The 18,211-nt window shown below is 43.6% G+C and overlaps 1 protein-coding gene across 1 annotated transcript in view; it reads left to right on the top strand.

The window, feature by feature from the left end:
* The first annotated feature begins 211 nt into the window (after nucleotides 1-211).
* The window catches only part of cd36 (CD36 molecule (CD36 blood group)), a 41,371-nt gene continuing 23,371 nt past the window's right edge, over nucleotides 212-18,211 (top strand). Inside the window, exons 1-6 of the mRNA XM_072471385.1 lie at nucleotides 212-410; nucleotides 1,989-2,149; nucleotides 8,570-8,714; nucleotides 11,970-12,143; nucleotides 14,924-15,015; nucleotides 16,247-16,296. Coding sequence (XP_072327486.1) covers nucleotides 291-410; nucleotides 1,989-2,149; nucleotides 8,570-8,714; nucleotides 11,970-12,143; nucleotides 14,924-15,015; nucleotides 16,247-16,296 — 742 coding nt within the window. The 5' untranslated portion in view covers nucleotides 212-290. The remainder of the gene's footprint in view (nucleotides 411-1,988; nucleotides 2,150-8,569; nucleotides 8,715-11,969; nucleotides 12,144-14,923; nucleotides 15,016-16,246; nucleotides 16,297-18,211) is intronic.

Below are 18,211 nucleotides of genomic sequence, written 5' to 3' on the forward strand. Positions count from 1 at the left end.
ACTGTTAAGCGTGCATCCACTCGTGTTGTCAGCATGTTTCTTATCATGCACACTTTGCTGCCTGAACTTTGTCTGTTTTGTGAAAGCAGTTCTTGTATGGTCGAACCTGACAGCAATCAAACCCCATGTTATCAGTGCTTTGCTCTTCTGATTGGATCTCTAATGTTCTTTTGCCCTTTGATGAAAAGATGGACTTTTAACTGGATCCCGGCTTCTCGAGCTGCCTTTATGCATTGATTGCTGGCTGCTACAGCAGAAGACATTGCCTGTTCTTCGACTGATTGGGAATAATGTATTGTGACAACAAGAAATTATTTTACACTGGAGTTGTTGTTGGTGCATTGTTGTTGCTAATTGGCGGCATTCTGATCCCAGTTGGAGATAAAATAATCCAGGATACTATAAATAAGGTATACTCTAACTTCACACATGGTCATTGTTATTTTTAAAGATTTTAATTGATGTGTGCTGAGCACTTTCTTTAGATTGATGTTCCTGCTACATTATAATGCTGATATTAATGGCATGAGTTACAGCTACTAGGTTCCTCAACGACTCTCCCTCGGACTGGTCTGTTCCCTGTAAGAACACAATTCACAATGCCCTATTTTGCTCTTGCTCATGTATTTGCTTTGTTTGGCCCCTTGTTCCGCACTGTAACCAATCACTGTTTAGTGATGTACCATTTGTCAATGTACTCTGTCGATTATTCTTTTTTGTCCACTATGTACGTACTGTGTACGTTCCCCTGGCCGCAGAAAAATACTTTTCACTGTACTTCGGTACATGTGACAATAAATCAAATAAAATAAAAATCAAATATGAGTGTGCGGACAGATTCCTGTTCTGATTATTCACTTGTTAAATCATCTGATACTCACTGGTTTATGTAATTTGCTCCGGCACTGGTCTCACATCTTTGACACCTGTGGCTTTGAATCGAGATTAAAGTTTGCACTCTCTCCCTCTCTGCTGGCTTTCAGAGAACATGTCATGGGCATTTCATAAACAGCCTGAATTCATATATGAATACACCAGCACCTGGAAGTTCCCCTACAAATCACTTACCATCCTGACTTGGAAATATATCGCCATTCCTTCACTGTCGCTGGGTCAAAATCCTGGAACTCCCTCCCTAACAGCACAGTGGGTGTACCTATGCCCCATGGATTGCAGCGGTACAAGAAGGTAGCCCGCCACCACCTTCTCAAGGGCAATTAGGGATGGGCAACAAGTGCTGGCCTAGCCCGCGAAGCCTACAACCCATAAAAATGAATTTTTAAAAACCTGGTAGAAAACTCCCAGTACCGCTAACACAAAATGGCTGAGCATTTATCGTTTTCAGCCAATCTCCAGCATACTTAGCTGCTCACAGGAGAGGATGGCGAATACAGAAACAAGAACTGGAGGAGGCCCCAGGCACACCGTGTCCTTGACTCCATTTGGGAAGCAATTCTGGACTTCATTGGACATGGGAGCAGTGGTAAGACAGATCCTGCATACCAGTGTGATATATAACTGCCTGGTATTCCTGTCACTTGCACCTCCGCTGCTCCCAATGCAGGCGTACAAAAGCAGGTGCTGATTGCTCGCAGCATTGCTGTGATGGAAAAAGCCTTCGGGGCCTATCTTTGCGAAGCCCACCAGCACTGTGGCTCACTGATTCCACAATTTGCAGCTTCACCTCCTCCCTGCTACCTAACCCCCCCCCCCCCCCCCCCCCAAGCACCTGCATCAATACTAACCCAGGTACCCATTGTTTGTATGTAAACTACTGACCTGACCTTTCCAATGGGGTGAGGAGTATAAGTCATTGGTGTGGAAGAGATTTCCAGTGAGTCAGTGACAGTGCTGGGAGAAGTGAACTTGTTGATTTCCTGAAATAACAAAGCAGTTTGATCTTTCACAACTGGCGGGGTCCTATTTCTGGCTATTGTGGTTTTTTTCCAAGTCATCTGAAAAGGATTTATTTTCAAACACTATTATAGGAAGGCGTTATTGAAGAAGGCACCCTCGCATATGAAAACTGGATACAAACAGGAAGCCCTGTCTACAGGCAGTTCTGGCTCTTTAATGTCAAGAATCCATCCGAAATTATGAATCTTGGAGCTAAACCTGTGCTTGAACAGAAAGGACCCTATACCTACAGGTACATATCATTTAAATTAGGCCTTGAAAGTTTGATCTAGTTTAGATAAATCCTCCATTGTTTGGCCCCCACAATTATGTTACGTGATCTGTTCTGCTGTTGTGACACTCAGCTGGTGCCATCCCTCACTTCCTCGTCAGTCAAATCCTAGGCACAAAGCAACTTTCCAATCAAATCCATTAACTCGATATCACAGGAAAATATCTGATTAAAATATCACTGTGAATTCCCCCAGTGAGTAGTTCAGCCAAGTAGACAAGGAAGGCCTGTATTGATTCATGGCCTGTGCTGCATTTGGGAGGTAGTCAGTGTGGGATAACTGATCTCATCATACCAGTGAAAGGACTCCTGTTGCTAATTGCCAACCAAGGACCTCGTGGAAATAAAACCATAAAACGTAGGAGCAGACGTAGGCCATTTGGCCCTATTGAATCTGTTCCACCATCCAATGAGATCTTGACTAGTCTAATATGATAATCTTCAATTCCACTTTCTCACCTTATCCACATAACTCTTGATTATTTTACTGATTAAAAATCTGACTATCTCACCCTTAACCATACTTAATGACCCAGTCTCTACAGCTCTGTGGTAAAAAAATTCCACAGATTCACACCCTCTGAGAGAAGTTTGTCCTCATTTCTGTATTTAACGGGTGACCCATTACACTGAGATTATTCCCTCTGATCCTAGACTTGCCTATAAAGGGGAAACAACCTCTCAGAATCAGCCCTGTCAAGCCCCTTGAGAATCCTGTATGTCTCAGTAAGGTCACCTCTCATTCTTCTAAACTTCAGAGATTTCAGGCTCAACCTACTCAACCTCTCCTCATAAGAATATCCCTCCATACCCGGGATCAATCTAGTGATCCATATCTGGATTACTTCCAAAGCCAATATATCTTTCCTTAGATAAGGGGACAAAAACAGTTCACAGTATTCCATGCGTGGTCGAGCTAGTGCCTTGCATAGTTTTAGAAAGACATCCCTCGTTTTGGGAGATGGAGAGAGGAATAAACTGATGTGAATATAAATAAAAATATCATAAATTATCACAGAATTTACAGTGCAGAAGGAGGCCATTCGGCCCATCGAGTCTGCACCGGCTCCTGGAAAGAGCATCCTACCCAAGGTCAACACCTCCACCCTATCCCCATAACCCAGCAACCCCACCCAACACTCAGGGCAATTTTGGACACTAAGGGCAATTTATCACGGTCAATCCACCTAACCTGCATATCTTTGGACTGTGGGAGGAAACCGGAGCACCCGGAGGAAACCCACGCACACACGGGGAGGATGTGCAGACTCCGCACAGACAGTGACCCAAGCCGGAATCGAATCTGGGACCCTGGAGCTGTGAAGCAATTGTGCTATCCACAATGCTACCCTGCTGCCCCTTGTGCAAGTCCCACGCATTTAAAAACTAAAAAGGGCGCAGGATTACATTTTAAGGGCAGGCATATTTTGGAAATAATCAAATTCCTTTACATTTTAACCCCGTTTCTATCAAACACAAGAACATCTTCAATCCAGTTCAGGTGTCCATCACTATTTAGTCCAAACCTCAGGAATTTGTTTTAACCCATTCACTCAGCCTCTGTAATCAGGAGCAAGTTAAGGCAGATTCTAGTCTTACGATTTCCCAGCAAGGGCCAGAAACTCAACCCAGTTTCTAATCTGACAGTTCGTCAAACGCCACTCGCACCATTTACATAGTAACTCAGTCACTATCAATTAGCCACTCAGTGTAGGTGTGTGTGTGACTATTTGTGTCAGTACGTGTGTGTGTCAGTGTGTGTATGTTATTTGCTGATCAGATTTATGTAACACATACCTGTTCTGCGTTAATATAATCGCTGCCAATCATTTTATCTTCTTCTGATAATTCCAAAGGTTACAAAAGAATTAAAAGGTCAAAGAATATTTTTTATCACCTCATAAGCAAATTACAATGTTCCACAAGGAACTGATCTAACTTTATACATTACTTTCATGGCTTCAGATTTGGCCATTGGCATTACCCTGAAACACACTTAGGCAACCCCAATATGGCGGCAAACTCTTAAGTTTGAGAGATTTGGTATAAGAATCATGGGATGATTCCTTTTGCAAACATGAAATAAATTTAGAGTTCCCAATTACTTTTTTTCAAGTAAGGGGAAATGTAATGTGGCCAATCCACCTAACTTGCATATCTTTGGGTTGTGGGGGCGAAACCCACACAAACACGGGGAGAACGTGCAAACTGCACACAGACAGTGACCCAGAGCCAGGATCGAACCTGGGACCTCGGCGCAGTGAGGCTGCAGTGCTAACTACTGCGCCACCATGCTACCTCCTTTTGCAAACCAGAGTAGGTTGACAGTTGATTTCTAAATGGTTATTTGTTTTTAAACAGTCAAAACTCTATCAAAACTTATTACTGTATTAAGTGCTGGCCCCATACTTTTAGCAATTTGGTGGTGAATATACAGAATTTTCACAAAACTGTTTTTTTTCCAATGAATCATGGTGATGTCTCAGCATGAACTGTTCAGCCTATGTCTTCCTCAACTCACAGAATCATTATGGTACAGAAGGAGGCCATTCAGCCCATCATGTCTGCACCGGCTCTCCAAACGAGCATCATGACTTAGTGCTGCCATTCCCCTGCCTTTTTCCGTACCCATGCAGCTTGTTTCCATTCAAGCAATTATCTAATGCCCTCTTGAATGCCTCGATTGAACCTGCCTCCACCACACTTCCAGGCAGTGCATTCCAGGCCCGAAAAAGTGTTTTTGTCACACCACTTTTGCCTCCTTTGGAAATCACTTTAAGCCTGTGTCCTCTCATTATTGATCTTTAAACGAGCGGGCACAGTTTCTCCCTACCTACTCTGTCCAACCCCACCTCATGATTTTGAACGTCTCTATCAAATCTCCTCTTAACCTTCTTCTTGCCAAGGAGAACAGTCCCAATCAATCCTCATAGCTGAAGTTTCTCATCCCTGGAACCATTCTCGTACACCTCGCCTGCACTCTCTCCAATACATTCACAGCCTTCCTATAGTGTGACGCCCAGAACTGTGAGAATACCTGACAGCACAATTATAGTTTTTATTCTTCCGAATGTGTGGTTTGTGTGCAGAGTTTTGCATTACTAGTGTGATATACTGGGCAGGTTGACAAAGAAATTGAGGTGTTGAAATAAATTTTACTTAATAAGAAGTTTTACCATTTTTGAACTTGTGTATTGGTACAATTAATTAAAGTAACCAAGTCGAACAGGGTGGAAGTTTCAGATGTTTCAATTATCTAATGCTTTTTGGGGCAGCACGGTAGCATTGTGGATAGCACAATTGCGTCACAGCTCCAGGGTCCCAGGTTCGATTTCGGCTTGGGTCACTGTCTGTGTGGAGCCTGCACATCCTCCCCGTGTGTGCGTGGGTTTCCTCCGGGTGCTCCGGTTTCCTCCCACAGTCCAAAGATGTGCAGGTTAGGTGGATTGGCCATGATAAATTGCCCTTAGTGTCCAAAATTGCCCTTAGTGTTGGGTGAGGTTACTGGGTTATGGGGATAGAATGCAGGTGTTGACCGTGGGTAGGGTGCTCTTTCCAAGAGCCGGTGCAGACTCGATGGGCCGAATGGCCTCCTTCTGCACTGTAAATTCTATGATAATTCTCTGATAATGTCAAGGGAAAGGAATCTATTATAACTGAGGTTAGCCAGTCTCAGATCATGAATGAAGGCTACAGCGCAGAATTCCCAAAATTCAGAAAAGCCGTCAATCTCACTCACATTAACAGGGTTGTGGGTTTAAGAGCAATAAAATTCCCAGTGGCACAATCAAGGATTCTTTTCTCAAATTCAGACAAAGGAATTATGCTGGTTTTGAAGAAAGAACGGTTTAATCTGTATCTGCTTCTGATGAGCATGTTAATGCTAACAGAGGGATAACTTAAGTACTCCAGTCCCAATAATAAAGTTGTCAATAACAATAAGATATTGAAATAGTTTTCTCTTGTTAAATATTTCATGCAAAAAAAACGAAGCTATTCGGAATGTGAAATGCAATCAAAAGCTTCTGAGACAGCTGATTTTAAATCAAGGTGACAGATTAAAGGTGTTCTGAAATCTTTCACATCATATACCTAAAGCCCACGCCTGCACTCTGAGCTGCGGCATGTGTTTTGTAAACAGAGTTTTCTGGTTTCCACACTGGAAACACCGGCCAGGGAGACTCCGCAGGTTCTCAGCAGCGCAGCGTGTCCATTTTCAACTGCTGCCTCAAACTACCAGGAAAAAAGAAACAGCCAGCATTACATTCAGCAGGTTGCTGAGAGTATAGTGTGAGCTGCTGAAGGCTGGTCGCCTGGTCCCAATTAGAAAAGCCATGCCCGAGCCCTGAGGTACAACTGTGTTGGCTGAAGCAAAGCAAGAAACAGCAGCACATTGGTAAATTGATGGGGATGGTGCACTATTGATAGAATTTTCATATCGGTGACCCATAATGTGGGCACCCAGCAGCACTGGCGACCTAGCTTATCCTGAGTCTTGATGCTTGTCACCAGCGTCGCTATTTCCAAGTAAGCACATTTTTTCTTCTGTGTTCTTGCAGTTCACGTGATAGGAGAGTAACATCTGTATTGTAACTTCTCATGTTTACAATGTAAAATCTACTACTGTACCTCAGCAATAAAGTCCATAGAAGTCTGGGTCTACAAATCAGGAACAATCGAGTCTGTTTTAACAATGTTACCTTGGGAAGCCAATGGGGAGAGTTTACTCCCTGAGTATCAAAACTGCAGAACTAACACATATAAAGCATGGAACTCAATTTCTTTCCTTATGGGAGAGTTTATCAACCTTAATTTGCACTAGAAGTGGGAATAAAATTAAATAGGAAGAGGGATATGGGGAGATCAACGATTTATGAGCGCCATATTCAGGGGCTGGTTTAGCAAACTGGGCTAAATAGCTGGCTTTTAAAGCAGACCAAGGCTGGCCAGCAGCACGGTTCAGTTCCTGTACCAGCCTCCCCGAACAGGTGCCGGAATGTGGCGACTAGGGGTTTTCACAGTAACTTCATTTGAAGCCTACTTGTGACAATAAGCGATTTTCATTTCATATTCTGAGTTGGCTGTTTTAACCATTTTAAACTGTGGGATTGAGTGCAACTTTATACAACTTGTTAGAGATTAAATATGAAATTTATAAACTAATTTTCAAGCTATAATGGTTTATGAGAGAAAAACAATTGAAGCCCATAATTTTTTTAAGACCAAATCTCTTTATTTTTATGAGTTTGAATTGTGATTTATGAGGTAGTGGAGTTAGTATTACTGAGCTCAATCTTAGCCTGAAATTGTGAGAGTTGACATGCCTGTGCATGTTGCACAATCGTCACTTTATTTTGGATTAACTCAAATAAGCAGGCACTTTTCTCAAATCAGGGGCGCATGGTGGCACAGTGGTTAGCATTGCTGCCTCACAGCTCCAGGGACCCAGGTTCAATTCTGGCCTTGAGTGATTGTCTGTATGGAGCTTGCACTTTCTCCCCACGACTGTGTGGGTTCCCTCTGGGTGCTGCGGCCTTCTCCAACAGTCCAAAGATGTGCAGGTTAGGTGGATTGCCAATGCTAAATTGCCCCTTAGTGTCCAAAAGGTTAGATCAGGTAACTGGGTTACGGGGATAGGATGGAGGTGTGGACTTAAGTAGGGTGCTCTTTCCAAGGGCTGGTGCAGACTCGATGGGCTGAATGGCCTCCTTCTGCATTGTAAATTCTGTGATTCTATAACATACCCCATCAGAAAAGCAGAAAGCATTTCTAAAAATAAAGATGCATCCAAGTCTTCTGAAAAACAAATATAAAACCAACCTGCACAATTTCAATTACACCTGACCACCACCAGTGCTTTCGTTCTCCTCTGTTAAAGCAAAATACAGAGCTTCACTATAATGATAATTCTGCAATGTTTACTGGTATTCCTATGTGGGATTTTGCCTCTCCTCATTTTGAGGCTTCTCCATCCTGTTTTCTGCCTCTGCACTCCACACTCAACCCTATCTTCCCAATTCTTGTTTCCATTTTAAAACCTTGTCAAAAATCTATCTTTTCCACTCCACTTTCAGACATCTCCTCCGGCTCCTCTGTTACAATTTGGCATCAATCCCCCCTTGGAGCACTTTCAAACATTCACTCCGTTAATGCTACTGTATAAAATGTAAGTTGTTTATTTTCAATAAATATACTTTATCCATAACATAACAGTTCAAATTTGACATTGCACAGAGTGCTATACAGTTCCATTTCTTTCAATACACTCTGAAGTGCCTCATGACTATTGCACTAAGATGCTGTTAATTGTTCCTATTCCACACCTTATTGTTGCTCAATGCAGTGCTCACTGTTTTTCCTGTTTTTGATTTACATTTCCAGGATACGGCAGCTCCCGAAGGACATCATTACTGTAAACGATAATCACACAATTTCATACCGACAGCCACTTTCAGCCGTCTTTCAACCTGACATGTCTGCTGGCTCAGAAACGGACCAGATCACAGCCCTCAACTTTGCTGCTGCAGTAAGCAACATCTGTCGAAAATATCAATCAAACAAAAAGGAAGGATTACATTTAAGTGACAAAATACTAGCACTGATTCTGGACTCATTCTGCAATCATCGTGCTGGTATTTACAGGTAGCAAACGGTCGCTTGATTCAGTGGAAGTCTCAACAGAAGTGAGAGAAATTTTCCATTGGGTAGACAATTGCTGCATTGGCAAATAAAGATTTAGAACAGACTGAAATATTATATCGATACATTTTAATGTTGAAAATCAGATGTGGTGGCTGGGATTTTCCAGCTGTTCCCGCTGGCACATCTTCCGGTCCTGCTGAAGGCTACCCACCACCCCGGGGGTTCCCTGGCAGCGTGACTGGCGAGCCACGCATCGGCGGCACTGGAAGATCCCGCCAGTGGCCAATGGCAAGCCATCGACCCGCCGGACAATATGCTGCTGAGGGACCAAATGATCCCATTTTTGCATCTTGTTTTTCACTCTAATGCCACACATCAGTTAAACAACCTAGAAGTTTAACCTTGGGAGGATTTGCATGTTGTTTTCTCTTTGGATAGCTCCTCTACGCTGATGCAGCATCTTTAAGAGCTGATTGAATCTTTTTGATTTGCACTTTGCAGAATGTAGCGGTCCTGTTGCACCCGGCGTAGATTCGGGCGCAAAGGAACAATCGCGCGTAAGCCCCAAATTGGGCTGCAAGCCAGGTGCCGGGCCGATCGCGAATCATCCGCCTCACTCCGCCTGTCGCTATCTGGATCTCGCCCTCGCTGGGTGAGATCCAGTTCTATATAGTTAAATGAACCTAATGGCAAATCTAAATACCCGGACGCAGGATTCACCGGGTGCCCGGGACTCAACTGCTGCACTTCCGAGGCCCTGCCACAGTGCCGTTTAGTACTGGTCCACACAAAGGTGGTTCAGGCGTAATGGCACCTCGCTGGGTCTCGCAGGGCATTAGAGACCTATGGGTGGTCGGGGCAGGGCAAGGTGGTACCCTGGCACTCCCCCTGGCATCCGGCACTGACAGTCTGGCACCCTGGCACTACCATCTGAGCATTCTGGCAGTACCAACGTGCCTGGGTAGCAATGCCATTGTTCAGGCCCGGCAGGGGGGGGGGTCTTGCCAATTGGAGGGGGGTGGGTGTGGTTCCCTGGGTCTTGACATCATTGGAGGGTGAGGGGGAGGCAGAAAACGAGTGGGGGGGTCTTAAAGGGGGGGGGGAAGATTCGGGCTGCAGTACAAAATGGTACCCGAATCTGCAAACAATGCTGGTGAGATCAGCTCGCCGGCAGGAACGGCTGTTTGCAGATTGGGGTACCATTTTGAACTGCAGCCCGAATCTGTGCCTGAAAGAGGACTTATTTTAAAATCTGCTGAATTGCGCGCAGTTATTCGGGCAATTCAGAGTTTGAGGCCTCTGCAGAGTGACAAACTCTGAAAGCTATATATTGAACTAGGCAAAAATAGACCAACAATAACTTATATGTATATGTACATAGCATATTTAACATAATGACATGCCCTAAGGAGCTCCACAGGAGGATTCTAAACTACACCAAGCCACATACGGAAATATTGGCCTGGAGTTTCATTCTCAAGGCGGGTAGCAGGAGTCCAGAATATTCCCAGCTCGGCCTGCCAGTCTCAGGGGGAAGTGCCCACAAAAGCAGTATTTTTTTATGGGACAGAGAGCTTGTGGGGGCGGAGGAAGGTGGTGATGATTACAGATGTGGGCTGGTGTCAGGCCAGTGACCTGAGACCAAGTTTGGAGGCAGCCACAGGGGGTTGAGTGGGCTGTTTAAATGGCCCACCTTGGTGCCATGAGACTTTGTCCCAGTTAAAATAAAACAGAAAGGTCCTCCAACGCTTTTCCCTCATATCCCCTCACATGCTCCATCCATGCCACCTCATGGTCCAAAAAAGCATTATGACCCCTCATGCTCCCCTGCCAAGGCATGTCCCCACCCATCCCTATGTCCCTCATACCTCCCAGTGCCAGGCAATGCACTTCCATATACATTCATCCATCACATACTATGTTAAAACAATGAACCCTATAGTGATAGTATTATGTGTAACAAAAAAGCTTTTAAACAGCCATTCATTGATAAAACTTTCAATTTATTAAAAAAAACTTTTATAGGCCAATAAAAGTGTTAATTATCCAGACCCTTTCAATTTTGAAAACTGCAGGCACATGAAACCTCTTAACCTTGTGTAAATAAACATTGTGAAATTGACAGCAATGATCAGAGAGCCGGAGCTGTCAATCAAGCAATGTTTTCTCTCTACTGGGCCCTTAGCCAAGAATATATAATGAGGCTTGGCTGAGAACCCGGACATTCATTACTCTCACTGAAACAGCTGTGCTCCAGAGAAAACATTTCTTGATTGACAGCTCTGGCTTTCACAGAATAATAGAATTTACAGTGCAGAAGGATGCCATTCGACCTTCACAGTTTATGAACACAAATTAAGTTGTTTCAAAGATTTGTGATTTTTGTTATCGATACATTAAAGGGTCTGGATGAATGACATTTTTATTGCCTTATAGTGAAATTACTTTTTTTTAACATAGTGGTAAGAAATGAAGGAATGAATGATTTTTTGAAAAGTTTTTTTTCACACATCCTATTGTCAATCTAGGGTTCGTTGGTCTATACATTGTACAATGGATGAATGGGCATGGAAGTGCCATAGCTTGGCATAGGGGGCTTGAGGGACTTTGGGAGATGGGTGGAGTGCCATTGTTTGGTATAGTGAGGACCTTTGGAAATCACCTTTTAAAGTACCCTTCATGGTCTTTGGGGAGCCGTGAATGACAATTCTTAAAACCTGATCCGACACCATTAAAATTGTGGAGGAGCAGAAATGCCTATCTGCACAATGGAGCCAGGCAGGTTGAAAATGCCAGATGTGGGCTTCAGACAGGAACCAGCACAGACCTTTTCAGGGCATTCCCAGAAATGGGGTCAGGGATCCTGGAATCGGGGCTCGCCTGCCATCCTGACTCAGCTCAGAAATAAACAAGTTTTCTCATGTTAATCGGTAAATAACACTTCCTGTGACATGGTAAGGTTTAAAGATCATATCGGCAGAAAGACAGTTTGTGACAAATGTCAGCTTCCACCTTCTGTACAAAACAGTTCTTGGACATACAATTCTGTTTGATTGATGACAGCAAATAGAACCATGAATATGATATAAATTCTGTGTAAGGGAGTTGCTGAATATTGAAACTTTTTTGTCTTTCGCAGGCTGCTGCATCTGTGTATCCCCCAAGTACTCATGGTTTTGTCAATTTAATCTTGAACAAGGCAAATGCATCCTTGTTCCAGACTAGAACAGTGGTGGAATTACTTTGGGGATATGAAGATCCAGTACTGAAACAAGTAAATTCAAAGGATCCGATCACTGGTTTATTTTACCCAGTAAGTATTCAAAGATTAACTTATAGATGTTACGACCCTCGTGATGGAACCTCAGTTGCTGAGAAACACAGAAAGTCAACAAGTGATAAACTATGATTTTCTGACCATTTTAAATACCAGTTCCAAAAACCATGTGAAGCAGGCTGGACAGACAAGTCTCACAGCTGGAGAAAAATCTGAATTTTATCTAACATTATTTTGAGAACATGTCACTGTGTAGTGAAGCCAGCAATGCTGGCTGACAATAAAATTTACTTTCTTTGTAGTTTTCTCCTTTGCGAGAGTAATTGTGACCCCTTAATTCTTTCAAGCCTCCTTCCCACTGATTAGGCTTCATGGCTTTAAGTGCAAAGAGTTGGAGGTAATATATTAACATGCATAGAGCATTGATTAACAGAAAGGAAATAGGCAATAGGGATAAATGATACATCTTCACGGTGGAAGGTACGTGTGATAGCTGTGTGATAGCTTTGATAGCTGTGATAGCACGGCGGCACGGTAGCACAGCGGTTAGCACTGTTGCTTCACAGTGCCAGGGTTCCAGGTTCGATTGCTGGCTTGGGTCACTGTCTCTGGCGAGTCTGCACATTCTCCCTGTGTCTTACGTGGGTTTCCTCGTATGCTCCGGTATCCTCCCACAAGTTCCGAAAGACATGCTTGTTAGGTGAATTGGACATTCTGAATTCTCCCTCTGTATACCCGAACAGGTGCCGGAGTGTGGCAACTAGGGGCTTTTCATAGTAACTTTATTGCAGTGTCAATGTAAGCCTACTTGTGACAATAAAGATTATTAAATTAAAAGTGACAGGCTGGTACTACAGTGGAGTACTGCGAGGCTCAATGCTGGGGCTTCAGTTTCTCACAATCTATAGTGAAGAGTTAGACAAAGATACAGAGAGTAAAGTATCCATTTATCCTGTAGATACAAGGTTAGTTGGGAATGTTAGCTGTGAGGAGGACACAAAGAGGCTACAAAGAGATATGGACAGATTAAGTGATGTGGTAACATAGAGGCCGACGGAGCTTAATGTGGGGGGAGAATGCAATTATTCACTTTGCTAATACGAATAGAAACATTTTTTTTTTTGAAAGGCATGAAACTTCTAAATGTTAATGTTCAGAGAGACTTAGTGGGCTTTTGGAAACAGCACAGAAAGCTAGCATGCAGGTACAGCTAGTAAATAGGAAGGCAAATTATATGTTGGCCTTTATTGCACAGTGTTTGTTATACAAGAATATGGAAGCCTTGTTGCAATTGTACAGGACTTTGGTGAGGCCACATCTGGAATACTTTGTGAAGTTGTGGTCTCTATATTTTAGGAAGGATATACTTGCATTGGAGCTGGTACAGCGAAGATCTGCAAGATTGGTTCCTTGGATGGGAGGGTTGACCTGTAATGAAGGGCTGAGTAAATTGGGCCGATACTCTCTGGAATTTAAAAGGAGAGGTCCAACCAGAAATCTCCAGCCATTTGCTGGGTGGCGGGATTCTCTGATCCCGCTGGCAGAGTACCCACACATGTGGGTTTCTCAGCGGTGTGGGACGGCTTCAATGGGACGTTCCATTGACAGCGGCGGAAGCAGGGGAGCTTGCACGCCATGGCGAACAGCACTCCACCTCCAGCTGCCGGGTAACATGTGGCAGGGAAGGTGGATTATCCCGCCCGTGATCTCATTGAAACATACACATTGAGGCCACAGCATTCGACTTCAATCTTGTTAACGAGGAGTTATGGATCTTTGGAATTCTCTTCTCCAGGGGCTGCGGATTCTCCATTGTTGAGTTCAGTCAATACCGAGCTGGAGAGATTTTTCACCTCTGAGGAAATGAAGGGCAAGAAAGTGGAGTTGAGGCAGAAGATCAGCTATAATTTTATTGAAAGGTGGGGTGGCTTCCTGGGTTATCGTTGTGTCGTACGATTTATGTGTCGTGGGTTATCGTTGATATTTGCTTACAAAGTCAGTTACTCCCAATCATATTCCTTGTCTATTGCTCCCTGACCACCCTACCCATTATCTGAGCAACACAATATGCCAGGAACGCAACATATTCTTGTTACCCAGAATGACTAATTTGTTAACACAAGTAGCTCAGATGAATTATTCCAGTCTTTAATATTTCATATTTATACTCCGTCCCACATATGGGTTGGAGTTGATGTGTTAGGCAGACAGGTTCGATGTGGACTGCACTCGATGCAGGGAAGCTAGAAACAGACGTCTAACACTGGAGAAGATCCAACACTGTTTTATTCAACGATAGAACTGATGTACATATTCAGCTGTGGGTTGACACTATACTGAACTGACTGGAGACCTTGTAGTAGCCTGACCAGACTTACTAGCTACCGCATGGTGTTTGCACTTGCTCGCTCGTGGACTCTGACTGTCTCAGTGGCTGGATCCCGAGAGAGCGGGAAACCTAGTGCCCTCTGGCTTTATAGTGGTAGTGTCCTGTCTGGTGATTGGCTGCACTGTGTTGTGTGCTTACTGGTCATCCTGTGTGTCAATCAATGCCTGTCTACATCTCATTGTATACATGAGTGGATATTATGAAAGGGGTATTCTGCACCTGCCATCATTCCCTGAGGAAAACTCTGAAGTGACTCAGAGGTTACCAGAAAATGGCTGGCAATGCTGTGGAAAATATCAGGCCCATCAATTTGGTTGATTTTTAATTGTTTTGTTCTGACAATTGTTTGTATCTCTTGCACAATTGCTGCAACCAATTGTGGTGCATTTGCGATTGTTTAATACATTTGATTTGTCTGTGCCTCTAGTACAATGGATCATCAGATGGAATCTATGAAGTGTACACCGGAAAAGATGACATCAACAAAGTTGCAATAATTGACCGCTGGATGAATAAGACGTAAGAGTAAAATGAACGTGTCGCCATCTTTTCATGTATTCCCTGAGCAGCATTGAAAATAATTCAAGATTTATGTTAATACCTTTTAAGCATCTGTGTTAAAATAGAACATTTTCAAAAAGACAGACAGGTTAAACAGGAGGTATTCTATCTTTTTATGATGGTCATCATGAGTTTGAATGCTGAAACTAGCACCCCTCCCCCTTCCCCCTCCCTTTCCCGGGGCGTTCGCTACTCAACCTCCCCCGGGACCCCAGGGAACTTATCTTTTCAAAGGTTCCAACACTTCGTCCCAGGCAGAGCACTGCAGTACCACTTCTGGCCCTTGCAGCGGTGTGCCTGGTCGGGTTGAAGTACTGTTGGCCAGTCTGATTGGTCGACAGCTCTCACAGGCGGGACTTCCTTGCCAGGTGGAGGTCCCGTTGACTGCCCATCAATGCCCAAGTGTACATTAAACAGTAATGGGAGTTCGAGAGTCAATGGCTGCACGTTAGGCGCCGACTCTCAGCTTGGCGAGCGCCTATCATTCACCATCCTTCAAATTTTAACCTAGGTTACACAGAAAATAATTTATAATCCTCATTCTAAGCACCTTTCAAACTGAATTTTAAATCAGATTACATATGTATCACTCGGATCCTCATGTAATTATCCGGATCAAAACGTTTGAGTGCTTTACAATACATTACATAACGTAACGCATTTTGCTGAAGTAAAGGGCCAAAGTATTGAAACTAACACACATTGGCTAGGATTTTCCGGTCGTGTCCACCTGGACACTGGAAATTCACGCCCCAGGTAGACACAACTTTAAATGGTCCGCCAAATTTTCTGTCCCGCCCGTTACGATTCACACAGTGGGTGGGACCTAGAGATCTACCCCAAAGTGTTCTGTGGAAGGATCATTTGAACACAAAAGGTTTCTCTCTCCACGGACGCTGATGAGTGTATCCAGCATTTTTTGTTTTTAATGCACATTTATTTACTTTGCCCATCCTATGTCTTACAGATCAGTACAGTTGCATATGCAACATAAATCCACATTTAAATGGTGCATTTAATCAGAGTTACCAGTTACAAAATGGACATATGCAATTCCCCACATTGCCATTCATAAACTGCTTTGCCGTAGTCCATATCAGCACATTTTAGAACATCCTAATATCTTTAATCTAACCAATTTATCATTTTAATTTTACGACAAGGTTCAGCATAACTTTTTTGTTTTTAGGAAACTCACTTTCTGGGATGATCCTTATTGTGATATGATCAATGGCACAGGTAAGACTGATATTCCAATCATCAGGGGCTGGTTTAGCACAGAGGGCTAAACAGCTGGCTTGTAATGCAGAACAATGCCAGCAGCGCGGGTTCAATTCCCGTACTGGCCTCCCCGAACAGGCGCCGGTATGTGGCGACTAGGGGCATTTCACAGTAACTTCATTGAAGCCTACTTGTGACAATAAGTGATTATTATTATTAACCTATTCTAGTCTATCTAAGGGTCCTTCCTGTTTATTCCCTTATTTCCCCTTTTATTTTGCCATTATCATTTTTGATCCGTGGATGATTAATGAACATGTATCTTTCAGTCAAGCAGCAGAGAGAATGAGGAATTTAGAAGTTACAGGAGAGAGGACTCTGCTAGTCTCTGCTAGTTTGAACAGGAGCTTCAGAATTCTCGGCACCAGAAAGAGAGAGATGAGGTGGGACTCTTGATTGGATGGTGGCCAATGAATTGGCCCAAAAGGTTGCTCTCTGCTCAGTAACAGGTGGCAATTGGATCCTATCCCAGAGGAATGATTTTCAGAGTCCCAAGGAGTTACGTTTTCTGACTCCTGAAAGCACAAGGAGAACGATTCCCTCTTTCCTCTGCTCTCTCCAGAAAGGCTGCGAGTTCTGTATTCTTACAGCTGCAGAGAACCTGAATGAATTAATCTACAGGAAAACCATTACAGGCTGCCATCAAAGATAAGAACCCTTCCCTCTCTTTCTTCAGAAAGGCTATGAGTGCTGTATTTCTGAAACTACAGAGGCCTGAATGAATCTACAATAAAACCTCAAACTGAAAGCAAAGTTTGAAGAGGAGTAAGGTGCTAAAATCCACCATCTGAAACAGAGACTCTTTTGTCCTTTTATTTATGATTTTTTTTACCCCTTTCCTACCCTCTTTGTTTGTTTGTCTTGCCTTGTGTGTGTCCGTGTGTGTAGAGGGTGAGGGCAGGTTAAAGTAAGGAATTAGGAATTAGATCATAGTTATTCTGTATTTGGTGCATATTTCAGTATACTTCTTGTTACTCTCAAAAGTAATTGTTTTACATTTACAAACCCAGTGACTGTAATTATTGGGCAGCCAAGGGCCAAAGACTTTGGGTATTTTTCTAAGAATTATTGGTTAATTCACTTGTGTTGTGACCCTGGGTCACATGGGGCTGGAATTGACTGTGAACTAGCTCAGGTTGTCCTAACATCTCATTATCCAAACCGTCTCAAACTGACGATGCGGAAAACCCAAACAAATTACACCACAATATTTGTTTTCTGAGCTGGTGGATTCTCTGATGGACAATGACAATAAACAGTTAATATTTGGGAATTGAAAGCACAGAAAGTGATAATCGAACAGTCTGGGTCACTATCTACTAATATCCATTACAAGCCCACTGATTTCCACAGCTATCTGGACTACAGCTCTTCGCACCCTGCATCCTTAAAGGACTCCACCCCTTTCTCTCAGCTCCTTCGTCTCCAATGATGCCACTTTCCAAAGTGGTGCTTCAAAAATGTGTTCCTTGTTCCTCAACAGTGATTTCCCACCTACAGTTGTTGACAGGGCCCTCAACAGCATGCGGTCCATCTCCCGCACCACTACCCTCGCCCCCTCTGCTCCCGCCCAGAACAGGGATAGAGTCCCCCTCGTTCTCACGTTTCACCGCACCAGCCTCCGGATGCAAAGCATAATCCTCCGCCATTTTCGCCAACTCCAGCGTGATGCCACCAGCAAACACATCTTACCTTCACTCCCTCTATTAGGATTCCGCAGAGACCATTCCCTCCGGGATAATCTAGTCTACACCTCCACCATACACAACACCTCTCCCATCACCCATGGCACCTTCCCATGCAATCGCAGGAGATGTAACACCTGCCCCTTTACCTCTTCCATTCTTAACATCCCAAGCGCAAAACATTCATT

This window comes from Scyliorhinus torazame, chromosome 13 (genome assembly GCF_047496885.1).
Source record: "Scyliorhinus torazame isolate Kashiwa2021f chromosome 13, sScyTor2.1, whole genome shotgun sequence".
Taxonomy (NCBI): domain Eukaryota; kingdom Metazoa; phylum Chordata; class Chondrichthyes; order Carcharhiniformes; family Scyliorhinidae; genus Scyliorhinus; species Scyliorhinus torazame.